This window comes from Mirounga leonina, unplaced genomic scaffold (assembly GCF_011800145.1).
Source record: "Mirounga leonina isolate KUSES-001 unplaced genomic scaffold, KU_Mleo_1.0 Mir_173, whole genome shotgun sequence".
Taxonomy (NCBI): Eukaryota; Metazoa; Chordata; class Mammalia; order Carnivora; family Phocidae; genus Mirounga; species Mirounga leonina.
The window spans coordinates 73,722,096-73,748,310 of record NW_023270447.1 but is presented as its reverse complement, the minus strand read 5'-3'; the positions used below and the strand labels follow the sequence as shown (position 1 = coordinate 73,748,310).

The window sequence follows — 26,215 nt, the reverse complement described above, 5'->3', positions numbered from 1 at the left end:
GAGAGGGGTGTGGATTGTACTAGGATTGGTCAAGTGTCCTTGTGCCCCCCCCCCCCCCGCCCCGCCGGCCTAGCCCGGGGACGGCAGATTGATGGGCTCTCTGGCAACAAGAGGGTTAAGTTTCCCCTTTATTTCCCACCCTCCCAGGACAGCCACCCCCATTCCAAGGCAGCACCTGCGCTCCCAGCTGCCGTGCCCGTTCGGTGCCCGCGCCCAGGCCGGGCAGCCCCTGCAGCGCCCCAGGCCCTCGCTCCGCCCTCGCACCGCTTCGCACCGGCCTGGGCCTTCTCCAGGGAAGTCGAGGACGCGAGGGTCCCGGGACCCGGGGCTCCGGCCCTTTGAGTGGGTGTGGGGGGGTCGCCGGCCGGGGCCGCGGGCCGGGGTGACTTCCGAGGAACTGAAGGGGCGGGAGGAGGGAGCCGGGCCGGCGAGGGGCAGCGCCGGTGGCCGCCCCATTAGTATGCGGCCGCGCTCTGCGCACCATGGCAACCGCCCCCCCCCCCCCGCGCCGCGCCGGCCGGGCAGCCCCGGGCGCAGCGCGCACCTCTCCTCCCACAGGTGGCGGCGCGCACGCACGGGCACGCACACTCGGGGCGCCTGGGGGCGAGCCGTGGGCGCCAGGTGCGCTGGGGCCGCGCTGCTCCTCGCTCCCGGCCCCCCCGCCTGTGGGCGTGTCCCCAGGTGCTCCCGAGGGAGCCCCGGGGGGGGGGGTGTACCTGAGGAGGTTCCGCCTGGGCCTGGGCCTGGGCGTGTCCCTCCGTGTGCCTGTCGCGTCCCGGTCTCTGGTTGTCCTGGAGGGTATCCGCCTGTCTGTGCCATGTGCCTCCCTCTCCTGAATGTATGCGGCTCTGGGTGTGAGCCGAGGTGCAACCGAGTGTACCTGGGCCTTTGTACATCTGTGTTCCCGTGAGTGATTGGGGCTGCCCATGCCTGAAAGTGTGTGTATGTTTGTGTCGTTTGTGTGTCCATGGCTCTGAGTTTTTCTCTGGAAAAATGCCCCGATTGTGCCTGCGATTCTTTTGGTGTGTGCCCGAGTAAGTATTCGTCAGTTTGTGTGTGCATCACCCCCTGGTATCCGCCTGTGACCCTCTGTCTGGCATCCTTGTGTTTCTGGGCTTCGCTGTGTGTTGAATTGTGCACCTGTGTGTATGTCCCCGAGAACCCATCTCTCCACGTATGTCATTGTGCGTATCTGTGAGCGCCCCGAGAGTGTCCTGGAGCGTGGCTGTGTGTCCAGGGGCTGCTGGCTCTGTGCCCTCCTTGGCTTCACTGCCTGCTGCCTGAGCTGACACCTGCTCCCTGAGCACTGGGCCCCTTCCCCCCCACCTGGCAAGGGCAAGGAAGGACACGGAGACAGAGTCAGACATGGAGGCAGAGACAGACTTGGAGCGGGGACACAGAGCCACGTAGGCTGGAGAGGGGGTGACCCAGAGTCATGTGGTCAGCCTCAGAGCCCAAGACCCAGAAGAGAGAAAGAGTGATGCCAATATCCGGACATCAGAGAGAGGGAGACCCAGAGTCACACAGACCGAGAGCACCAAGTCCGGAACTGCTGAAACAGACCAGAGATCAAGGATGTGGCTCCCCAGCCTCCCTCCTTCACTCTCCCTCCCTTCCTCCCACTCTCGAGTTTCCAGCCCCAGCTGTGCCTCCTCCACATCCCCAGAGCAGAGTTCTCCTGGCCCTGGGAGTCTGTGCCCTGGGACTGGAAACCAGTTTCCTCCTTGAAGCAGCTGGCTGTATGTGTGTCCGTGTGTGCGCGTGTGCGTGTGTGTGGGTATGGGTGCGCCACCATCTGTGTGCTGTCCTGGGCTGGTGCTTGCCTTGCACACAGCCCTCCCCCGTCACGCCCTCTTCATCCTGTCGTCTACATTTTCACAGGTCCAGATCACACACATCTTTACACACACGCCACACTGTCAGCCACACTCATTCAAACCCAGAAACATGCCCTAGGTCTCCTTCTCTAACACATCTGCACATAGGGCCCGAGGGCCCCCCATGCACACAGCAAACAGCAAGTCTCACCCTCCTAGGATCTCCCAGCCAGACATTCACCCTTCAGCAACCTCCAAGGGCAGCTATCCCCCTGCCACACGTAGGCAAAGACAAAAGACCAAATCCGTCAATTCCCAAAGAGGATACACTCAAAGGCAGGGACCCCATCTGTTTTGTTCACTGTTGCATCCCCAAGTGCCTGGGCCATTGCCTGGAATCCTGTAGGTGCTTAAGAAATATTTGTTGAATGAATGTGTTTACAGTGCCTCTAACAGTCACTCAGGAAACCCGTGGTCATTTACAGCCACGCAGTGAAAAACACTAATGGATACCACAGCACATACACAAGAAAGCATCTTACCAACACCTGAACACCTGGGACAACACATTAAATAGACGTGTGTGCACACAGGTGGCTGCTTGTATGTAAACACTGGGCACAACAGCTGGATTCGTGGTTCTCCGCTTTGCACATTAGAACCACCAGGGTAAGCTTTTAAAAAATCTCATTGCCCAGACCCCGCCCAGCCCAGTGAAATCCGAACTTCTGGGCTGAGAACCCCTGATCTCAAAGCATGGACCTGAAAATGTGGACATGTGGGTTATTACCAGGGATGTGGGTAAAGTGGGTTTTCACTTTTAACAGGACAGCAGAGCAGACTCCCAAACCAGATTATTCGGGTTTGAACTCTGGTGTCACAATGAATGGTCTTTGTAAATTACCTCCCTGCGAGTTGAGTTTCCGGTCTGTGAAACGGGAGAATAATCATTACAATAAAGCCTTATCATAGAATTGTTGTGGAGATGGCATGAATTTTATATAGTTTGGAACAGTACCTGGCACATAATTAAAGAAACTATTTCCTATTCTTGTTTTTTATTTAACCTTTGAGTGAATTTTTTAAGCAGGATTTTTTTCTTTAAATTATTATGAAAGACTGAGCGCTCAGAGTCAGACTACTTCTTCCCACTTCCCATGTGGTCTTGGACAAGTCATGTACTCCAGGTCTCTGAACCTGTCTTCTCATCTGTAAATGAGGTGAGTATCTTCTCTACCTCGAGGATTGTTTTGAGGAATAAAAACTTTAGGGAAGTATTTAATAACGGTGGTGAAACCCAAACATCTGGGAGCCACATTGCCTTGATGCTTTTTGCAATCAGGTGCAGGGCTGTGGCTGTGGTAAGGCTGAAATTTCTGAAAAGAACAGATCAAAATGGGGTGGACCCGCCCCCCCATCCCCCCCACCTGGACAGGGTCAGAGAGCCTTCCATCCCAAAGGTTGGGCCCTTGGTCCTGGCAGATCTCCCAAGTCTGCTCTCCAAAATACACCTCTGCCCTCTTACCCCTTACTAAGCCATAGACTGAGCTCCCTCCCTTCCCTGAGCTCCTATTTTCTTATTGCCCACCCCTCCCCCCCAAGACTCACTTTCCAAGAGCTCCCTCTCCAACTCTCTCTCCCAGCCCAGAAACTGTAGCTCCACTCTCTGCAGTGAATCCCATCCCTCCTCCAAAACCCTCTTCAAGTTAATGAGCCCCCTCGCTGGGCTATAATCACCTCCCTAAACTCCCATTTCCTTCGTGGGTCGTCCCTCCCAACCCCCACCAATTCCTGGGCACACAAGCTTTCACTGCCCTCCGTCCCCATTTCAAGTAAAGCTCCAGTCCCTTCCACTGAATTCCCCCTCCTGTCCCCTTTCCTCGCTGAAACTCCTCTGGGCACCCTCAGCAGCCCCCAATCCTGCAGCCTGCCCCCACCTGGACAGCGTCCCCAAGCTTCTACTGCTTCCTCAGCAGCGCTGAGCACACTTATTTTCTCCCTGCAGGCGATTCATGGGGCTGAAAACAAGCTTCTCTTGCCTCCTGCACTGGTTCCGTCCATGCCACCTACTTCAACCAGCCTCCGCCGGGCCCTCTCCCAGTCCTCCCCGCTCCGCACCAAGTGTCTAACTACGTATGGTGGCCGCCTGCCCCCCACCCCCACCCCCAGGCCTTTGCACACGCTGTTTACTCCTCCTGGAACAAAGACCCCCTTCCCGACCCTTACTGGGTCTTCCTGCTCCCTGCCCCCACGTGCAGCACCATACTGGATTGTAGCCTTGAGCTTCGTGTGGTCGCCTTTGCCTCACCAGGCAGTGAGGTGGCAGTGACTTCATCTGAGTTGTTGGGGATGCAGAGAGGGGGCTTGGTGGGTGGATAAGCCTCACATCCAGCACAGAGGCTTCAGTTTTGGGGGACTGTTTTACCTGAATCCTCTGATGTCCTCTTTCAGATAGGGGTCCCCAGAAGCTGGCGGTCTGTGTCTCCCCCTCAGAGGGTTCCTCAGACTCTCCTAAGGCTGTGTGGGCCCCGTGGAGCTGTCCCTCGGGGTCCCCCTGATCTTCAGTGGGGAGACACAGAGCCACATTCAGCAGAGATTTAACATGAAGCAGATCTATGGGAAAAGCCGCGTGTTAAAGACCAGGCTGCCCCAAGTGGGCATTATTTGATCAAGGGCAGCCAAGAGCTCCCAAGGTCAGGGAGTGGGGAACAATTTAGCCTTTCCAGGCCCACCAGATATAGGCACGGGACTGAGTTTTCTCAAACTTTGTATAAAAGTTTACAAATGCTGGGAGAAAACAGCCCCAGCATTTGGGGTTCAGGGGAAGGCAGAAATATCGGGGTTACTGGCCTATCAAACTCTGGAATTTGCACAGGCAGATAGATGCAGGTGCGTCAGGTGTGCTGGGGCAAAATGGGGGGCCTGGAGACTAAGGAGATCCAGGACCTAGGGTGAATGGGAGATACTCCAGTCCTTGTGGGAAAGGGGGTGTTCCACAAGGGTTCTTAGGCCAAGACGGCATGAGGGTCTCAAAGACAGGTGTCCCTGAACCGGAGGAGAACTGCAGGGCCCAAAGGCTGGGGTGCCACAGTGTAAAGGAAGGGGCTGGAGTCAAGAGACCTGGGATCCAGGATGGAATGAGAGGGTCCGGAAGCAAGGAGACTCGAGACCTGATTTATAATGGGGATCCCTCCAGGAAAAGAAATCTAGGACTTGAGGGGAGAAAAGGGGTTCAAGAGGCCAGCATCCCCGTACTTGTGGGGTCCTGGGGTGTGGGACACAATAGGGGTTTCAGAATCAGGGGAGACCCAGGACCAAGGCCAAGGATCTAGGAGGCAGAATCCCTGGATCTGGGACATAATGCATGGACAGGGGCCACAAAGCCCTAGGGAGCAGGCTGGGGATCACGGCAGGGGAGACCCAGGGCCTGGGCTGTAATCTGGGAGGGGGGCGCGGTTCCCAGATGCAAAGCTGACTCAGATCTCAGGCAGAAGGGAGACCTCAGAAGGTGAGAACACATGAAGGTATTTCCACTCAGGGGAGCCAGTGTCTGGTAACAAAACCCAGCCATGCCTCTTCCATTCCATCCACCCTCACTCACCCCCTTTCACAAGACACGAGGTGGGTTTTTTTTTTTTTTGCTTTTTTTCATTTCTTTTTAATACAAACTTGGATCTTTGGGTGTGTCCTGCCAAAACAGAAAACAACAACAACAACAGAAGAGAAAACCCAAAAGAGTGAAAAATAAGAAAGAAAGGAGAAAAAAAAAAAAAAAAAGCTCCCGCAAGAGGTTCTGCCCCCTCCCCCCCACCATGCGAATTTGCACACCACGGGACCACAGCAGGTTTACAGAATGCAATATACAATCCACGATTTATAATAAAACAGTATATACAATAAATAGGATATTGTTCATTTTTGTCAAACGACCTGTAGATAAATTTCTCAGTGCATACTTGCAGGGGCTCTGGACACCTCGGGGCCCCGCTCGCAACCTCTTGCACACGCTCGCGCTCTCTCTCTCTCTTTTTTTTTTGTCTTTTTCTAAAACTGTGTTTTGTTTTTAAGTTTTGTACATTTTTAAAAAGTATTTACAATTGCTGGTTTTGTGCAGAAAGGGCTCACCTTCGGCTTCTGCGTGGAGGAGATGGGCGGGGAGGGGTGGGGGGGAGATGGTAGTGCAAGGGAGGCAGGTGGGGTGGGGTGGGAGGCAAAGGGGCAGGCGCTCCTGCCAGAGGACAATGTGGACGCTGGGAGGGGTCTTGGCGTTGGTTTTCTGAAAGCTGCAGAGAAACACAAAAGAGGAGGCGGAAGTTAGCAGTAGGCACAGACATTGAGCTCTAAGAACAGAGAGGCTAAGAGTGGGACCCCCACCCAGTTCCTACCAGGATTCTGGGAGAAGCTACCCACATTGTTCCTTCTCCCAGAACACTCCAAATAGCCCCTCATGAGACAATGGACTGTTTCTCGCCTTCTCTGAACTCAGTTTCCCCATCTGTAAAATAGGCTTGTATCCACGGCCTGCCTCAATGAGAGGTAAAGGAGGCTCTGGGAGAGGAGTTGGGGTTCCAGGCAGTGCAATTTGTTAAGGACTTGGGCTCTTGAGTCAGACACAGCTGAGTTCAAATGCCAGCACCACCCCTGGACAGCTCCAGGACGCTGGGCAAGTCCGTGAATCTCCATGAGCCTCAGTTTCCTCATCTGTAAAAGGGGGATAACCAAACTATCCCGTAGGTTTGTTGGGAGGATTCAGTGGCTTAAGGTGGCTTAAGCCTGGTATAGGAAATGTAAGAAATGATGCTGATTATACATCATTATTATTTTCCTGGGGCCTGGGCCAGGTAGGTGCCCCAAGCCTCAGTTTCCTCATATAACAATGAGTTTAGTCATTCCTCCAAGCGAGGCTATTGTGAGGAATGACGCAGTGGGGAGCACAGGGCTTGACCACAGCACAGGCATGAACTGCACACCCGTGCACTTTCATTTCTTCTAATTCCAACCCTTTCCCAGTCCCCTCCGATGCCATTCGGTTCCTTCCAGGGGCAAGCAAGGTGACTGGGACGTCTGTCTGAATAAAGGAATAAAGAAATGGCCCAACACAGTACCATCTGTGTTTGGCTGCTGAGGCTCAGAAACTTCCATGTTCCCAGTCCCTACAATCGCCAGACAATGGAGGTCTGAAGTACCCCTTCTCCAGGCCTCCCCACCCAGAACCCAGGGCTTGGCTGAGGATGGCGGGAAGATGCCCAGAGGGACAGGGATGGGCTTGGTTATGCTCAAGACCCACAGTCATGAACCTGGCGCTTTCAGAGTCCTGGCCTCCTTGAAGAGCCCTGAAACTCCTGTCCCTGCACTTGGTGAGTGACCAGCCCACCCGAATTAAGGTGTGGGGGGTGCTACAACTGCCTTCTAAGACCCCTTAGGAGAACACCCCCCCTCCCCGACCCCTGCAGGAAGCAGGCGGCCACAGAAAGCCTTTCCTCTCTTGTCCTTTCTTGGCTTCCCTTCCCAACAGGGCCACATTTAAATTCTGCTCAGCCTCGGCTGCTGTCTGCTGGGCAGTCAGCCCTGGGGAAGACTTTTGTCCTGAGGCTGGACTTGCCAGGACTAGCACCCCCTCCCCTCCCGCCCCCCCGGGGCCAGGGGAACCAGGTGGGCTCCTGAGAGGTAGGGGCAGCGCCCATCCCCGTCTATGGGCCCAGGCGGCCAGCAGAGGCAGGAGGGAGGGGAAGGGTGGGGGCTGAACCTGTGTTAAGCTGTCAGGTTTCCTGGGGGTGATGGAGGATGGAGTATTAGCCGGAGGGGGAAGAGGTGCGCCTGTTAGGGTGTAGCTGAATTAGAACCAGGGGAATGGTAGGAAAGCAGCAGCTCTTGGGCCCAGGGATGCTGCTGGGATGGGTGTCAGTCCCCCAGTTAGGGTGATGAACAGGAACAGCTGGAGCCGGAGGCCGGGTACCCAGTAGGGCACAGGACTAGTGTAGCTGGGGGGCGGGAGGCGTCTACTGCAGGTGGCAACAGCTGCTGCGCTAAGGAACCTCTGTCAGGGTGACACGTATAGGGTGCTGGCGTGACGAGGGAGGGGGTGACTCAGCCCCGGCTGCCCCAAACCACTCGGCAAGTGGACTGTACCGAGCCCCAGCCTTCCCGGCTCGCTCCCCCCCACCCACAAGGGCCCCAGGGCAGGCTGGGAGCCTCTGCACAAATCCCTGTCACCCCCCGCCCCCTCCGGCCCTTCGCCACTGCCAGTGACCCTCTCCAAGCCAGGTCTCCATGGTGATCTCAGCCCAGCAGGCAGCTCCTGCCAGAACCATTCCCGCGGTGCCGGCAGCCAGGCAGCAGGGAGGCTTTCTCTCCCTCTGCTCAGCCCTCCCTGTCTCACCTTCCTCCTCCCTCGGCCCTCCCCACCTCTCGGGACTGGGCCAGAATCTGGGGGATGGCGGGGATGGTGAGGGGGGATGGCGGGGATGGTGGGGGGGGGTGGGGATGGTGGGGGGTGGCGGGGATGGTGGGGGGGTGGCGGGGATGGTGGGGGGGGGGTGGCTGGGGACAGAATCAACACCAGAGGTTCCTGAGCCGGGAGAAGGGAGGATGCCCGTAGCCCCGAGCGACCCTGACCGCACTGGGTTCAACTCCACAAAACAGAACTCAGGCTGCGGTGCCAGGCGGCCCCGCGCTGGGCACTGGGGACAAAGCGGCGGAGACAGATCTGGCCCCTGCCCTTGAGGGGCTCACGGAGCCCGGAGGGAAGCAAAGCAGACCCCAGAGCAGGCAATTCCAATGCAGGGAGATGGGGGCTATGCCAAGGGATGCCCTGGGGGGGGGGGGCTCAGGGAGCACACCGAGGGGGCACCTAACCCGGCCTTGGCAGGAGGAACCCTGGCTCTTCGGGCCACTGCTGAGCGCGGCGCCCAGCACACGCCGGGGCCGGGACGGCGGGCTGACCGAATGCCAGAGTGGTGAGCAGGGCGGCAAGGTCCCGCTCAGGGCTTGCACCCCTCCAGGACGCCTCCTTAGACCACCCCGTTACCATAGCTACCGGGCCACTTCTTCCCTTCCCCGCTCCTCCAGGGCAGAGGCCTGTGAGTGGTACCTCGCTATCCCCAAAGCCAACATGCGCCCCCTCGGCGCCCAGGACACCAGCCATTGTTCCTGAGACTTAGCCTTTCAGTGCCTCTATGATCGACAACCGCAGAGCCACATTCCGCGGCGGCCTGGCGCTCCAGCGGTTTCGCTGGCCGAGGTGCCCGGCCGAGGTGCCCAGGCGCCAAGTGGTCTCTGCCTGTCAGAGGAGGGGCTACGGGCATCCTCCCTTCAAGGAGCATCAAGGGGTAGCTGAGCGGGCGCTCGCAGTGCTGCGGGTCATGTAGAAATCAGGCTGTCCTCAGAGAGCTGCTCTCCCCCCAAAAGGAGCACATGTTCGTGCATTCATTTAAGCGACCAGCAGACATGGATTCACACCCACCAACTGCCAGGCCATGAGCTACAGTCTCGCCTCCACCCTCTGGTCTCTGCCCTCCAGAAGGGCGTCTCAACGTCAAATAAGGCAGTGGAGCAGAAGGCAGAGAGGATGCGTGAGGGTTTGAGACGGATCTGCTGTGTCACCTAGAGCAAGTCCTTTCCCTCTCTGGGCTAGTCTCTATGTAAAGTAGGCGGTTGAACAGGTAATGGGAGAGATATTCAGGCCCCAGTGGGGTCAGAGGCAGACCACAGCTGCCCAAAGGCTGATCCACCCCCTCTTGACATTTTCAGGCAAAGTCAGGCCTGTAGGTCCCTCAAATGTGGAGAGAATACTGCTTCCCTGGGTCTCCGACCACACTTGACACATGGGGGACACCCTCTGGTAGGATGGACTGGCTGTAGGGTGTGGGTGTGGCTCTCCTCCCCATTCCAGACAATGTTTTCAGAACCTGTGTCCACCCGTGACCAGAGGCACTCCTGAAACTCTAGCTCACCAGCCATTCCCTCCTTAAGGATCTTTCCCCACCTCCTCCACTGCTGGGCATAGAGAGGGACACTAGTGGGACACAACAGGGTTCATATCCATGGTCTCCCACCTTGCAGAGCTGCATACTGCTTACCAGTCCTAGGAGACTCTACGGCCAACACCCACACTCTCTGCCTTCCTGATCAGAGATGCCTCTGTAAAGACAGGCCCCAGTGATGGCTATGTGTTGGGCATGTGACTGATCACCAGGGACTCTTCCCGGCTCTATCATTCCACTCCTGCCAGGGTGGCTGTGTGTCTTTGGGGGAGTCCCCTTCCCTGTCTGTAAACTGCGCTTTAACCTTTGGAGCTCTCCAAGGTTGTACTTGGAGAACTCCAAAAACCTAGGTAGCCTGCAGTCTAAATTTGTTTATTTATACACCCCACCCCCTGCCCCATTTTAGGAGCCTATCTGAGGACAGCGACGGTGACAGAAATGGTCTCCTACCTACTCCCAGTGCTTGCCCTTCCTCTCTCAATTCTCTCTAGTCTACATGCTTGTCTTCAAGGCAAAAAACAATGTCCCAGGCATGATGTGACACCGAGGAAGATGGGGAACATGCACAGAGATGAGCAACCAGCCTAAAGGAGCCGATGATGTAGTGAGGACATTCCCAGGAAGGGTTGCATGGATGCATAAAAGGCTAGAGATTAAGTGGGCCTGGGAAGGATCCTGGAACGCTTCTTGGAGGAGGTGACGCCTGAATGAAAGATAGGAACTGACAGGTGGGAGATGGATGGTGGGCAGCAAAGGGCAGCCCAGGCCAGGGATAGCTCGGGGAAAGGCACAGGGCACACTGGGGAAAGAAAGCTCCCTCCTAATTCCACATTCTAGGGCTGGAAAGGGAGGGTGTGTGAGGAGGTCAGGGCAGAAAAGGAAGACCTGAATACCTGGAATACCAGGCTAGTGGCTGGGCTGTTATTTTGTAGGCAAGGAGACTGGAGAGGCAGGGAGCAGGGGATGCAATCGACAGATGGTAAGCAATGGAGGCACAGGAGCGAATGGGTTGGAATCAATTCATCCAATAAATATTTGGGGGGCTCCAGACACCACGCATCCGGAAATGCTGAAGAACAAGCACTTTGGTGGCCATAATGAGGGGAACGGACTGGGGTTGGGGGCAGGTGTCGGGGCAGAGACATGGCAGCCACCAGTTGAATGACCCAGGGTTACCGCTTCTGACGCCTTAAATTTGTTCAAGACCCATTTTCTTTTCTTTTCTTTTTTTTTTTTTAAATCTTGGCTCTATGCCCAGCGCGGGGCTTGAACTCATGACCCTGAGATCAAGAGTCGGATGCTTAACCGACTGAGCCACCCAGGCGCCCCCCCGAGACCCATTTTCTGGCTCCAGGAAGCTCTTGCTGCCTGCCCTGCTCGTGCTTCAGGAGGGCGGTCCCCAGTACTTCCAGGGGACCTAGTTCAGTCCCTGCCCTGGAGAATGATGCCCACTTGGAGACTTTCAAAGGACACCTGTTTATAGGCTGTAAACTCCATGAGGGCAGGACACTGCTGGTCTCGTTCAGTGCCTGGCCCTGGGCAGGTGGCTGGTTCATGTGCGGTGAACACAGAATTAACCTACTTCCCCCCCTCCTAGCACAGAGGGCGTTATGGCAGCAAAAGTGATGACAACAAAGATAGCAAATCTACCTCCAGAAAAAACCATGATGTATTTACAAAGTCATGAGGCACCGAGAGAGGGGACTGGTGCGAGGACCTGCACGGGAAGGGCTTCTAGTTGACCTGGGTCGGTCATTTAGAAGTCTGGGTCCTGTTGCCCATCAGGCTTCAGGTCCCATGGGGGGGCGCTGGTGACTTCCCTTGCCTCTGGGCCCCCCAGGGAGGAATCAGCCAGGGCCAAAACCTAGGTGGTGTTTCATATCTCCCTTTTTTTTTTTTTTTAAAGATTTATTTATTTATTTGACAGAGAGACACAGTGAGAGAGGGAACACAAGCAGAGGGAGTGGGAGAGGAAGAAGCAGGCCTCCCGCCGAGCAGGGAGCCCGATGCAGGGCTCGATCCCAGGACGCTGGGATCATGACCTGAGCCGAAGGCAGACGCTTAACGACTGAGCCACCCAGGCACCCGTTTCATATCTTCCCACCAAAGGACCCAAAACCACACTAGACACAAAATCCTTCCTAGGAGACAACAGGGGCAGCAGGTGAAGGGAGGCTGGCTACCTACAGAGTCCTGAGCGAGGAGGAAAGGGTCAGGGGTGTGTGTGAGTCACACAGACTGGGTGACAGAACTCAGCTGGTGGGAGGCATTTGTCCACCCATGTACCAACCACTGACTACGTGCTTACTGTGCACCAGGAATTGGGCTAAGGGCTTCATGGGTAATCTCATTAATTCTCACAAGAGACACAGCAAGGTGATGTGACTCACCGGGTCACGTAAGTGGTAAGGGATGGAACCAGGCTCCGCACAGAGGCTGTCTGTGCCTACAGGCGTGCTCCTTGCCACCACCCTCCAGTTTCAGAGCCTCACTCCCTTGGGCTCTTCTGGGTCCACAGGGATGTGGGGAGATGGGAGAGGAGGAGCAGGAGGGGGCATGTTCACAGAGAGATTGTATTTCCAGGAAATGAGGGCTCAGAACAAGAAGGCCTAGCCTGAAAATGGCCATGGGAGAGGCAAGACATGGGATGGGAGGGAGGACGGCCTCAGAGAGTGCGAAGAGAGGCCCACAAGAGACAGGGCAGGGAGGGCTGACCCCTGATGTGAGGGCTTCTTGCTCAGAGCCAGAGGCAAGATCAAGTGACCTCTTGAGGTTTCAAGACACAGAGAGACAAAGCCCAGAGCAGCTGGGGCCTGGCCCAGGTCTGGGCATGCCTGCTGACCCTGGTTGGCCGGTGGCCTTGGAAACTGCTTCCTGCTCCCGTCAGGCCCCAGGCTGGTGTAACCTTGGAGGACCTGTGACATTTCTCTTGGCCTCAGGTCCACGCCTGAGGGGGAATAGGGAGGAGAGGGGGACTCAAGATTCCTGAGTGCCTTGGAGGGCCCTTCCTGATTGCACAGGGTCTAGCAGGGCTGGATCTTTGGCCATGAGGGGCCCAATGTGGAGTCAGTCTCCCTGGCTCCGTTTTCCACCTAAGGGACTGGAGAGGTTTGCCCCCGGCCCGAGCGCTCCCCACCCTCTACCCCTTCCCTCTGTCCCACCAGCTCAGCTCTCAGACCAAGGGCGTCCCACATTCCCCACTCTAGCTCCCCTGAGCTTTCCTCTTCTAATTCACAGTGGGGTGTGACCCTCCCCTTGCCCACAGTTCCCTCTGCCTAGAACACCTTTCCCCTCAAGTCTCTGTCCATCCAAATCTTGCCTATTCTTCAAAGTCGAGCTCAAATGCAGCTTCTTCGAAAGAACTTCAAAATCCGTTTAAAATGTCAGACCCAGAAACATTTGTAGGGAGTGTCCAACCAATCTGTCATTTTGCAGATGGGGAGTCAGCGGTGTGGGGTATTGGGGGAATGGTATGGCAGGGTACCCAGGTTCTGGGGGGGGGTGCAGTATTGGGTTTGAATCCCGACTCCACTGGTGACTAATTGTGGATCCCCTGGCAAGGTTCCTAGCTGCACCTGCTTGCTCCACTCTCCAATGGGGTGGGGGGGGAGCAGGCATTACCACCTCCCAGCCTGCTGTGAAGGCTCAGTGCGGCAGTGTTGCATGAAGGGCAAAGACGTGTGTCCCTTTTCTCACCAAAAGTTCTGAGAGATGACCTCTGACCCTAACACCCACCTTCCTGGTACACAAGCTTTGTTTCTCCCCGCCTCTGGGCACCTGCCACTTGCCACCAGCTGTTCTCAGGTTCTTCGTGTACCTGCCTTAGCCTCCTGGGGTGGATGCTGAACTCTGAGAACAGGACCACGTCTGCTTTGTCTCCTCCATGCCTGGCACCCGGACAGGCAGCGAGAGGCTCAAGGTGTGGGGTGGAGCCGAACCAGTTTCTCCAGCGGCCCACGTCAAAACACTCACTGCCTGAGATGACCGAGGTCGCCCTCCTTCAGCACTTGCCCTGTGGTGTGTGTGTGTGTGGGGGGGACCTTCTAGCTGGTAACTCTTCAATGGCTCCCCACTGATCTTGGAATATGGTTCAAACTCCTTCCGGTGCCCTGCCTGCCTTGCCCACTCATTCAGTGAGGAATTACTGTCCTCTTATCGGTTCCTCAAGTTTGAGCTCCTTCCCGCCCCAGGGCTTCACCCACTGCTGTTCCCTCTGCCTAGAATGTCCTTCCCACTCCCTGTCTAGCTGATGCCCCTTCATCCTTCAGGCATCAGCTTCAGGATCCAGTCAGCCCGCTGCAGGTTCCCACAACCTCCTAGCTATTTCCTCTCTCGCGGTCCTTCCTATCGTAATCTTCACCAAATTCCTTCGTGTCAGTCTACGTACTGTCTCTCTCTCTAAACTGGAAGCCCCCTGAGGACCAGGACCTCATCTGTGGTGTTCACTGGGGTGCCCCCCCCATGCCTGCTTCACGGTGGGTGCCGGACAGATGTCTCCAGAACAACTGAATGCATCAGTCTGAGGACAGCGCTGTCAACTCCCAGCCCGGAGTGGAGAGTGTGGCCAGAATGTGGGGCTGGATGGCATCCCAGTTCCTTCTGTGTTCAGGCCTCACTGGATGGTTCCATTATGTATCTCACTGAGCTGTGACCTGCTCAAACACCCAGCCCCCACACTCGTTTTATTTTCCCATCCAGAGCCCAGGAGGAACGGTTTTTGGATTATTTCACATTTCTGGATTATCCAGGAGACATCTCCCCTCCAGTGAGAAGGATCAAGAGTTTGACATTTTAAACCCTAAGCAGCTTCTCCCTGGCCTGCTTCAGATCTGCAGCTCTGCTGCTTGCAGTGAGACGCACGGGGAATGGGAGGCCATTTTAATCTTGGCCTGGCTTCATTAGGAGGAAAATAGGCTGCCAAAAAAAAAAAAAAAAAGTTTGGTCCACTGTCTATGCTACACAGAATTGCAAAACCTACGAGATTATCAAAGTTGAATTTCTTGAACAGATGGGGAAACAGAGGCCCAGGGCTGGAGGGAGTAAAAGCATGGTCAAGGACATGGAGCATGATGGTGGCCAATTGGGGAACGGTCCTTCCCAGGCCTTCTGATTGCCACGTGCTGCCCTTTGCCACCTTCAGGCACCAAGGGACCTGGGGTCAGGCAGAAAGGGGATAATAAGTTTCCACTGACACGACTTCAGGACCCTGAGTCACCCTGGCCTTGAATGACCTCCCCAGGGCAGGGATGGGACTTTCCAGGAGCCCTGCTATTCCTTCTCCAGGAAGAGGCACTCCCAGGAGGCTGCCGTGGCAGGAGGGGTGGAGGGTGAGGGGCTCAGACAGGCCCCGAGGCCACTTCCCCACCACATCTGAGGCAACTTTGTGACACCTCTGTTGTCCCAAGAATGGGATGTGATGGGCCAGTTGGGGCTGTATTTTCTGGAGCGCCTTGGGCTTCGAGAAAATGATTCTTCCGACCTTGTCCCTTTTTACCCATTTTGGGGGCATTTTTCCCTCTTTTATTTTCCTTAAACAAAATCTTGAGAATACCAAAACTTTGATTCCACCTCATGAGGACACACGCCTGATAAACACAGTATCTAAACATCTAGCAAAACTTAACCAAACTCTTGGAAAAGCATTTGGCTGCAGAAAAGGGACTGGCTTTTTCTAGGTAGGAAGTATCCTGCCTGGGGACAGACCCGCTGGGCGAGGGTTGTGAGGCACAGCAGGATCCCAGCCTCCCTTGTTCACTTCTGGATCCCTATCCCACCTGCCTCTGACCACTCTGAGCCCACACCTCAGGTCGAAGACAGTGAAAAATAATCTTTGGGTGGGCGCCAGGAGACCAGGAAAGATACTTCAGGCCATTTTGTAAAGCCCTGGCAGAGTGTGACCAAGACACCGTAACCACACCCTCAGCCTGGCCCCCACCAGAGTGCATCTTCAGGTCTTCTTCCTGAAGACTGTCCCCAACATCTAATCCCGGACGCCTTCCTGAATCCCACCTTCCTCTTATCCGGGGTCCCCGATGTTGTCCTTAAATCCTTCCCGCTCATCACTGTACGCCTTCCCCTTGCCCAAACTCTGATGTCCTCATCCCCCACCCCAGCCCCGCCGTCGCCTGCCCAGGCCTCCGCCCGCTCCACCCATAGCCCCGGACTCACCCAGGAACAAAACCTCGAGGTCCAGTCGGCACTTCAGTTGGCACTACAGGGAGGTGACGGTGAATGTGTCCTCAGGGTGAGGTTCCGCCATGGGCCCCAGGAAGCCGCTCTTGGGGCCCCCACCCAGGCCGGGATGCGCCTGCGGCAGAAAGCCTGGATACCTGTAGGCGGTATCCTGCAGGGGCAGCAGCGAGTCCCTCGGCACAGGGGACAGGGTCAAGTCACTAAGGAGCGGGCAGCCGTAGCCAGCGGCGGCGGCGGCAGGGCCACGGGGTGGGCCGGGCGGCCGGGCCATCTCCAGTGGCTCCTTGTCGGCCTTGGGTGTGGCCGGTGGGCTGGCCAGGTGTGGGGCACTGAGGCACGCGGCCTCCGTCCTGCCCAGGAAGTCAGCCAGCAGCCCCGTACCCACCTTCCCTTCATAGGGTGGGCTGCGGGCAGCCGAGCCCGGCGGGTACCAGTAAGCTGTGCCCTTGCAGCTGGGGGAGTCGTAGTGGGGCTGGCCCAGCGGCAGGTCCCGGCAGCTGAGGTGGGCCTGGGCTGCAGCCGCATGGCCCAGGCTGGCCCCCTGGAGCCCGTGCTTGAGGGGCTCACAGGCAGCCAGCTTTGTGGGGGGCGGCCGCAGCTCCTCCTTGAAACCCAGCGTGGGTGAGCAGGTGGGTGAGTAGGCCTTCTGCAGACCAGCATCAAACACTGTGGGTGGGTGGGCCAGAGGCGGGAAATGCTTGCCATCTAGATCAGGAGCACCCAGGCTGGGCGAGTCGCAGTGGAAGCCTTGGCCGAAGGTGCCGTCAGAAGGAGTGGACGGGTTCATGGAGTAGGGTCCCATGAAGTCACAAGGGTCTCGCTCACCCACGCTGAAGGCCCTCGACTGGGAGGGCAGTGGTGACATGCTGCTGTCCCCACTGTAGTAGTCCAGGCCGAGGTCCGGGCTGTCCTGGAACAGGGGGTTGACGGGCTGTGGCTTGGGGATGAACTTGGCTTTGGCGGCCGCCCCGCCCCGCTCCTTCTTAGCTGAGCAGGCCCCACCACCCCGTCCACCCCGCGGCTGCCGGGGCCCGGTGCTCCGTTTGGACGGGTAGCCTGAGGCGGTGGCCGAGGCGGATGACGGGAAGCCCAGATGTGAGGCCTCGAACAGGTCCACCTTCTTCCGCCGTCCGCGGCCCGGCTTGGAGCTGCTCTGGAAAAGGACGCTCTGGTTCCAGTTGTAGCCGGGGGCAGAGGATGCCTCGTTCCAGTCCATCATCAGTTTCTCCAGGCTGGACAGGCTTGACTGGCCCTCGCTGCTCGAGGCCTCGCTGTTGGCGCGCCGAAAGCCGCCGCCGACCGGCTGATTGAACTGGGTGCTGTCGGACGACGACTCGGAGAAGGTCTCGGACACAGCCGTCTGCTGCTTCACCTTCTGCGGCGTGTAGTTGGAGATGTCCAGGATCACGTTGGGCTCGCTGACGTGGCAGTCGAAACCGGGATTGTAGAGCTGACTGAAGGCCTCTGAGGCCCAGTCCAGGCCTCCATAGCCCTGCCGGAAAGGCCACTGAGAAGCCCCCGCGAACTGCCGACAGTTTTCAGGCGAGGGCTGGAAGGAGGAGGAGGAGGAGGAGGCGGCAGAGGCCGTGGTGCCCTTGGGTACCATGTAGCCGCCGGGAGAGACGGTGCTGGCCCGGCTGTCACAGCGCAGGGGCGTGGGGGCTGAGCCAGAGAAGGGGGCCCCCTCAGAGCTGTTGAAGAACGAGGCCTTGCTGGGTGGCAGGCAGGGGCCCCCCGTAGGCGGTGGGGCGTAGCCGGCGCTGTGGGCGCTGCTGGGGGAGGCAGGCAGGCTGTTGCCACTGCCGTAGGCGAAGCTGCAGTCCTTGCTGTTAGCACAGTCCTGGCCCGTGAAGGGCTTAGCTGCGGCAAAAACGCTCTGTCCGGCCCCGTAGCCACCGTACTGAGGTGGGTAGGTGCTGGCGGGCGGGTGGGCGGTCGGGGAGCGGGCCACGGCCGACGGCGGGGGCGCCAGCTTCGGGAAGGTCTCGGCTGCCCGGCAGTCTGAAGTGGCTGGAGTGATCCCGTAGCTCGCCGCCCGGCCCGGCGGGAAGGTCTGGCGAGCGGGCAGGACAGGCTGGAAGGAGGGCTCCGCACCAGCCCCACTGCTGCCCACCGCCACTGGGCTGGCCTTGGCCCCCCGGCTGGGGAAGGTGGCCAGGCCCCGCTGGGCAGGCAGGGTGCTGGTGGGGGGCCCTGCGTAGGTGCCTGATGCCTTCCGGGACTCCGGGCGAGAGGCTGAGAGGGCAAAGTCTAAGAGGTCGGAGGAGTCATCCGAATCGAGCAGTGAGCGAAAATAGCCGGTGAAGAGGTTTTGGCGCTCCTGGCTGAGCTCGGCCTGGCCTGCGGGGGCGCCACCGCTGTAGTAGCTGCCGCGGCCCGAGGCCCCGCTCTCCAGCCCGGTGGAGGCAAAGGCCTGGGCCTCGGTCCCCTGGAACCCACAGTTTCGGCCGGCTTGCCCGCCTGGGTGCCCATGGTGAGGGGCCCAGCCGCCGCCCTTGTCCCCGGCCCACTCGGCGCCGGCCTCCCCAAAGCCCGGGCCGCTAGGCACCTGCTCTGGGAACAGAGTCCCATTCTTCCGGGACCGCCTCTTGCGCTTGGGCTTCCCAGTCATGGCGTCCACCTCCCCCCGGCCCCGCTTGCGTGGGTGCCCCAACTCGGTGAGGCTGGGGCCCCCGACGCCAGCAGCTGCCACTGCCACCACCTTCTTTTTCTTGCCAATGCCCTCGAAAAAGTCACTGAAGGAGCATCGGGCCGCCTTGGCGGCATGGCCCCCACCCCGGCCACCAAAACCGCCTGCTTTACCGCCACGCCGTCGGAAGCCCTGCACCCGGTGCAGGAAATGGGAGATGCTCTGGGTGTCGGGTGCCTGGTGTACCGACTCGGGCTCGCTGGGTGTCCAGCAGCGGGGGGGCGAGCAGCGCCCAGAGCACTGGCTCTGGCGATTCAGGAAGGCCAGCTTGGCCAGAACGTCGGAGTACTCGGCCTTACTGTCATTGGCGTCTGCCGCATACGACGGCTGCGGGGAGGCCAGCTTCTGCTTCCGCCGCCGCCGTTTCTTCACCTCCGGCATGGCCATGGTGGCCGCGGCCACGGTGGCTGCTTCGGCCGCGACCACTGCCGGCTCCTTGGGCTTGCCAGGACCCAGCAGCAGGTTCTTAGGAGGGCGGCCGCGTTTCCGCTTAAGAATAATGGGCATCTCCCCGGGGGGGAAGACCACCACCACGTTCCGTCCGTTGTTCTTCATCTTCAGCAGTGGCGTGGGCTCCGCGGACACGCGCAGGCCCAGCTCCTTGCCCTCCACGCTCAGACTGCTGCTCAAGGAGGACACCTTGTACGTGGTCTTGTTCCGCCGTCCCAGCGATACGGGGATTTTGGCCATTTTCACCACCATGCGCCGCACGCCCCGGCACTTGCCTTTGCGGCTGGGGACCCCTGGAGTCTGGGAAGATTCTGGCTCCAGCTCTGGGACTGGGCCCGGGCCTGGCAGGGCAGGAGGTGGTGGAGGCGGTGGTGGCGGGGGCTCGGCCAAGGCGGCCACCAGCCCTGTGGGCATAGGCAGGGGCAGCAGGCGGCCCTCCGGCCCGGCGTCTGCCTTGCGCCCCCGTCCAGCTTTCCGCCGGCGACACAGGATCTTTGGCCTATCAGTGCGCCGCAAGGCGTACTTGGGGTGACCCTCAGGCCCGTGGGGGCCATGGGGTGAACACAAGTCCAGGCGCAAGGGCTCGCCCAGTGGGCAGGGCCCCAGGGGCTGCTGGGGCTCCAGACGGCGGCCAGGGACGTCAAGCAACTTGGGCAGGGGGTCGAGTGCCTGAGGGTCAAGCAGCTGCGACTCCAGGGAGTCGGGCAGGGTATCCAGGGCCTGTAACGCCAGGCCTGGCAGCCCCAGAGGATCAGCAAGAGGTTGCAGGGGTGGCAACTCCAAAGCTTCCCCGAGCGGCTCTAGTGCCTGTGGGTCCAGGAAGCGGGGCTGGGGGTCCAGGAGCTGAGGCTCTGGCTCAGGAGATGGTGGCTCAAGGGCCTGGGCCTCCAGCAGCTGGGCCTCGGGGCAAGTAAGGGAGGCCAGCTCGCTGAGGATGTCAGCATCTGCAAGTTCCGAGTAATCAGGGCCGTCTGGCTCAGGCTCCGGGGGCAGCCCGGTGGCCGCGGCCGTGGCCCCAGGACTATGGCCTTGGCCAGGCTGGGGACTGTCCCTAGGCTCGGGCTCAGGCTCATAGAGGGGGTGGCTGGGCCTCTCCGACTTGGAGTGGGGGGCAGCCCGCTCCTCGGGGCTGCGGATGCTGTTGGCCAGGCTGGGTGAGGAGAAGAAGCTATACTGCAGGTCACCGGGGGGCGGGGCAGGTGGGCGGCTGAGTCTGAGGCCACCGCAGTCCAGGTGCACGCCGCTGTGCTGCAGGTCCTGGGAGAGCCGTGTCAGGTCCTTCATGATGTCAATCAGCCGCACCACGGGACGCAGCTTCACCCGCCCGTTGTCCCAGCGCCGTTGGGAGCTGTTGCCGTCTCCCGCGGGGGTGGGGCAGCGGGCCTGTGAGACGGGACGGGCTGCCCTCGGGGGCAGCGGGTCGTCCCCCTTGGCAAGGACTGGTGGGCGCCGGGTGCTGGGGTCCCGGCGTGGGGGTGGGCGTGGGTTCTCAGAGAAGGTGTGGGCGAAGGCCTTGTCAGGTGGGCTGGCAGGGGGCCGGGTGGGAAGCAAGGGCCGTGGGGTGGGGGGGCCGCCGGGGTAGTACTTGGGCTCCCGGAGGTAGTCAGGAGAGCTGCACACGGCACTGGAAGTCACCACCAGGCCCTGGGGCTTCACACGCATCCTGACCTTGTCCTCCGCGGGCCGCCGGGCGGGGCCGGGGCGGACATGAGGGTGCGAGAAGCCGGGACCAGGACCTGTGGGGCAGGACGGGCGAGAGGGCCCTCACCGAATGTCCAAGACCTCAGCTTCCCACATCCTCCTCAGTGAGCCCGTCACCCCTCCTGGGAGTCCCCTCAAGCTCCGTCCCCCCCTCCCCCCCACCCTGTTGACTCCCAGCCTTTTCCTGAACCATCGCATGCACCAGGAACGCCTCAGGGGCCCTGGTTCCACTTGTCAGCAGCTCACCCACTTCTAGACCCTGGCTACAGGCTCAGGGAGAAGAGGATGCCTGCCTTGGCAAGGGAAAGCCATCAGCAGCAGGCTGGCGCGACCACTCCAGATCACACTTAAGGAGAGGGCCAGGAAATCCTATCCAGGGTGTAACCTTTTCCCTATTGCACCCCCCTCCCCCGGCCCATTTCAGGAGAAGCCTGGCCACTCACCCTCGGCTCTGCCGCTTGGGCTGTCACACTGGAGATCTCTGTGGGCAACAAGACAGGCAACAGCGGATCTGAATTGTCAGGTGGCCACAGCCCAACCACTCACTGCCCACCGGCCCGGTCTCCTCCACACACCGCCCCCAGCTCCAGTACGCACACCCGGCTGACCTGGGAGAGAGAGGGCCCCCGTGCCTGGGGGCTCTGCCAGGTGCTGGCTGTCAGCTGGGGGAGCTGTGGAGCAACTTCGGCCTGAGCCCAGGCCTCGGGGTGTGGACAGCGCCTGGAAAGGACCATCGCAGCTCAGGTTTAGTGAGCACCTACTGCGCGCCAGGCACTGGGCTGGAAGCTGTCCAGGCATCGTTTCACTTAATTCTTCATACAAATCCTGTGAGGTAGGGGCTATTAATAACCCCGTCTTGCAGATGAAGAAATGGAGGCTCAGAGATGAAGTAACATCATTCATTCATACACTCATTACTTATGGAGTGCCTACTTTGCACAAAGACCGGGTAGACAAACAGTGATCAGATAATCATAAATGATTTAATTATTAGTGGGATAAGAGCTGTAAAGAAAAAGTGAAGAGTGCCTCAGGTCAGAGGTGTGACAATCATACCAGGGAGTCAACAACAATAAAAGCTCACACACTTTGGGGACACTTTCTCTGTTGCCAAACAATGGGCTGATAAGCACTTTATGTGGATTATCTCATCTAAGCCCCCTGCAAACCTGAGATCAGTATGATTATCATCCCCACCTTTACAGAGGAGGAAACCAGCCACTGGAAGGTGGTGAGCACCACGAATTTCTGTCTGTCCGCTTCTGTGTTTACCTCCCAACACCCTGATCAGCACGTGGCCCACAAGCATGCTTCAAGAAAGATTTACTATTTCTTATGAATGAATGAACGAGGTGCACAGAGCAATCAGCCCTGCCTTTCCCCATGTGGTTCTCTCTCATTCCTCTCCAGACCCAAAGGTGGGACCCAAGAAGGGTGTGGAGAGAGGGTGCGAGACAAGCATGTGGAGAGGGATGTTCTCTGACCCCTCTCCCACATTTATCAGCAAGGCCTTCTCTGACCCCCCTCCCCCCATTGCACCTCTGGCCACGGTCTGGCCCCTGCTGCGCGCTCTCTGAGTCCTCTCTACTTCCCCTTCACAGTAGCTATCACGATTGCAACCAACTACTTGTATGACTAGCTTTTCGGTGAGTCTCCCCCGCAAGTGTGGGCCCTTCATGGGCAGGCCCTGTGTCTGTCTTGTTTACCGCTGTATCCCCTGACCCCAGGGCCTGGGCTTTGGATGCTACATAAATATTTACTAACTCCCTGAGCTGGTCAGGGCAGAGCTGGGATTTAAATCCAGGCATGTGTGACTCCCAAGGGACTCAGGGCCCAGACCGTGGGGAGGGTCTTAAAGATTGACCCCGACCACTCCTTAGTGTTTGGCTCTGACCTGATCCCCAGGGTCAACCCCCCACCCCCGACACGTGTAGACTCCCACCAGCTACCATACCACCCAGGGCTGTCACCCCACAGGAAGACCACGGAGCCAACTCGGGGACAGGATGGTGTGGGAAGGAACACTCTTCCACTCCCCCGTGGTGGGCAGCGATTTGCAACATCCAAAGCATTTCCACACATATGACCCACTGAATCTTCCCAGCAACCCGGGAGGCAGGGCTGATTATCCCTGTGCTACAGAAGAAACAGGCTCCGAGTGGTGGTTGTGGAACTTGCCTGAAGTCACATAGCTGCAAAGTGGCAGGACTCCTAATTCTGCCCTAAGCCCAAAGCCTGCTTCCCCTCCCAGCTCCTGCAGCTTCCCTTCAGCCACTCCTGAAAGCGCTGCTCCTAGAGCTGAGGTCTAAATTAACGCTGGGAGGAACCTTAAAATCGCCAAGCCATTTGGCTTCCAAACCCTGGGCCTGGGGGAGCTGTGTAACATTCCAGATACCCAGGCCCTCGTCCAGGGGAGTCTGACTCACAGATCTGAAGGGACATCTGGGAATCTGTATTTTTAATCCGCTTCCCCATGGGTACCCTGTTCTGGTGCCACCTTGTGCTTTTCCCATTTTACAGATGAGGAAACTGAGATACAAAGAGGGAAAGGGCCTTTGCCCCAGGTCACAAAACGGCATGGGAGAGAGAGCCCTTCCCTTGCTTATCCAGACAGAACAACCATCTGTCCACTGTCCCTTTTTGCTCGGCGGTTCCCAGGCCTCGGCTGCTCCTCACTGTCCTGCCCACTCCGTCACGCAGGGTCCTGCTCTCTCCCAGGCCAGGCTCTCTCGCCCGTTGCTCTCGCAAGAAGGACTGTGGGTAACAACCTCACAAAGGAGGGAAGGGGCGCACACCGTGGCATCTCCAAGTCCCATTTCCAACAGCATGGTTGACCCCTGGCTCCTCAGAGTCTTTCAGATGCCTCCCTTCCTGAGGGTGGGGCTCACCAAGCCTCCCTGCTCTGGAGACCTCCCCCTTGGGGCCCGAGGGTGTGATCTTGGCAGAAGGGAAAACCTCCTCTCCGGTGGTTGCTTCTGTTCCACCCACCCGTGAAGACCTTTGGGCATGTCCTCCTGCCAGACCTCCTGACTCTGTCCACGGCTCTCTCTTGCGGCCTCCAGGATCTGAGGGAAGCAGCCGGCTGCCCTCCCCACCACACCCAGGCGGCCATTTTCTTGGACCCCTCCCAAGGGCACCACCTATCCCATGTCTGTGAACAAAGTCAAAGGGGTCCTTCTGTCTGACAGGCTGCTTCTGGGTCAGTGTGTCTGAGCCTGCCATGGGGACACCCACGGGCTGGGAGGGGGCTGGGGGCCCCAACCTGCTGTGTACAGTGCCGGGAAGCGCCAGCCCACATCCTTGAGTCCCCAGCCCCACCCTCCCCCGCAGCGGCTGTGACCACCCCACCCCTTCCCCAGCCCGCCTCCCCCTCCCCCACCCCCAGCCTCCCCAGGGGAGCCAGGCTGCCAGCCCCAGCTCTCACTTCCGGCCTCATGACCCTCTCTCCAGCCTGCACACTCCTCCCCCCACACCATTTCCCTCCCAGCCCGGACTGAAGGCCCAGGGATGTCCTCAAAGGGAAAACAGTGTATCAAGGGGGCTATTACTACTGCTGGGAACCCTTCCCTATCACCTCCCTTTGGGGCCTTTATCCCTCAGGACCTGCAGCACCCCTCTCAATCTCCTTCAGTCCTGTCCCACCCACCCGCTAGTGCCCAAAGATCTTCTTCCAACCGGACTCCAGCCCAAAATCCTACCAAAAAGGACAATGATGAAAATGAAAATAATAACAGCAGCTGTCACTTATTTGGCATTTAAATAGAAGCACAGAGAGGTTAAGTGATGCGCTTGAGGACAAACAGCCAGGACACTGAAGAGCTGGAGTCTGAATTTAGGTTTGTTGAGCTCCTCCCGTGCAAACTTCTTCACTGTCCAAAGAGTCAGCTCCCTCCCCTGCAGCCTCCTCCAACAGTCCCAATCCTCACCACCAGTTCTAATTTTTGACTTCTAATCTACCCCCTCCCAGGTTCTTCATCCCCTCCCACCTCAGTCATCCAAACGCACTACCCTCCCTCGCCACTAGGTGTCCCCTTAGAGCCACCGATGCCCCCAAGGGGAAGCAAGTCCCGCCTGGCCTCCAGGAGTCATCAGCACCCCCCCCCCCGCCCCCCGCACCAACAGTATAGCACACCCCACCCCACCCTACCCCCAGCCACACAGAGCTCCTTTGTGCAGCCCTCGCCCACCCCCTTCCTGCCCAGAGCGGGGCACCTGGCAAGCAGGTCTTCCCTAGACCCGCCCCCTGCCAGCCCCCTGCCCTGGGTGCCAGGTGTTGCGGGCACCACGGCCAGCTCTGGCTGAACCTGAGGGTCACCCTGCCTGGCGGCCCTCCCTTCCTCCCTCCGAGGTCACCCAGGGACTGTGCTTCCCGCCCTGCTCCACCCCCATCCCCTCCTGCCCTTGGCCCTTCCAGACTCCTGTCCTAGTCTTTCCTTCTGTCTCCCGGAGGACTCCCCTCCTCCAGCCCCACCAGGCCCTCCCCACAGCCTCTCACCCCCGCCCACCTCCTTCCCCTGAGAGCTCCTCGTTCCGCGCCCCCCCTCCCGCCCAGGTCTGAAGAACTCCTCCTCCTGGAAAGTTGCTGCTGGAAAGGAAGTGACTTCAGCGATTTGGCCACAAGGCTGGGCACTGCTGAGCCCTGCTCAGCTGAAGGCCTGCCCAGCCCACCTCCAAAGCACAAACGGAGCCACATGCACGCACCACCCGCAAGCGTGCACCCAGAACCCTGAGCGCCAGCTTCCCCGGTGACATGCGGAGAGATCCTGCATGCACATTCCACACCGTCCCAGTGTGCCCACACATCGGCCCAGTGCGTTCAGATTCCTGGTTATACATCTCTCCCTTGGGCACTAGAGCCCTGCACGCATGCACCATCCGGTGTGGCCCCCACCACACTCCAGGATTCCCACACCTACCCAGGACACACTCTGAATCCTGCACACTCACCACTCCCCTCTAGTACCTACACAGCCCTCAAAGGTCCCCCGGCCCAGGGCACTTATGTAACTCCTGCATACAGAACCCTGTGTCCCTAAAGACAGAGCCCTACACACACCGGTTTGCACACAAGCCTGAGGGCTTGCACACACGATGCCCTGTGCATTTGCAGCTGGGTACACAGAGCCCTGCATCCTCCCACAGCCACACCTCCCACCCTTACCATCTCAGGAGGCCCCACCCCTAGACCTCAGGCCCCAGGAATGCTCTTTTGGAAGCTGGGTGGAGTCCCCAGGCAGGCAGGGCTCTAGGGAGCTTCCTGGAGCCCGCAGGCTCCGTGTGTCAGTTCAGGGAGTTGCCTCTGCAGGGCAGGGCAGCCCCACCTGGCCTCCGTGGCTCTAGAGCCTGGGTGGGCTAATTGGGGCCAGGAGTAGGGAGGCAGGTCC

At 58.9% G+C, this 26,215-nt stretch overlaps 1 protein-coding gene across 5 annotated transcripts in view; it reads right to left on the bottom strand.

The window, feature by feature from the left end:
* Positions 1-4,643: 4,643 nt before the first annotated feature.
* The window catches only part of AHDC1 (AT-hook DNA binding motif containing 1), a 65,234-nt gene continuing 43,662 nt past the window's right edge, over positions 4,644-26,215 (bottom strand). For 4 of the 5 annotated variants that reach the window (XM_035019370.1, XM_035019369.1, XM_035019373.1 and 1 more), the window contains 4 exons: positions 21,440-21,551; positions 21,275-21,312; positions 15,968-20,866; positions 4,644-6,100 (listed from right to left, as the gene is read on the bottom strand). In XM_035019370.1, the coding sequence (XP_034875261.1) occupies positions 16,011-20,792 (4,782 nt within the window). In that variant the 5' untranslated portion in view covers positions 20,793-20,866; positions 21,275-21,312; positions 21,440-21,551 and the 3' untranslated portion in view covers positions 4,644-6,100; positions 15,968-16,010. Of the gene's footprint in view, positions 6,101-15,967; positions 20,867-21,274; positions 21,313-21,439; positions 24,117-26,215 lie in introns of those variants that run through there. The other variant, XM_035019372.1, reaches the window with a different exon arrangement.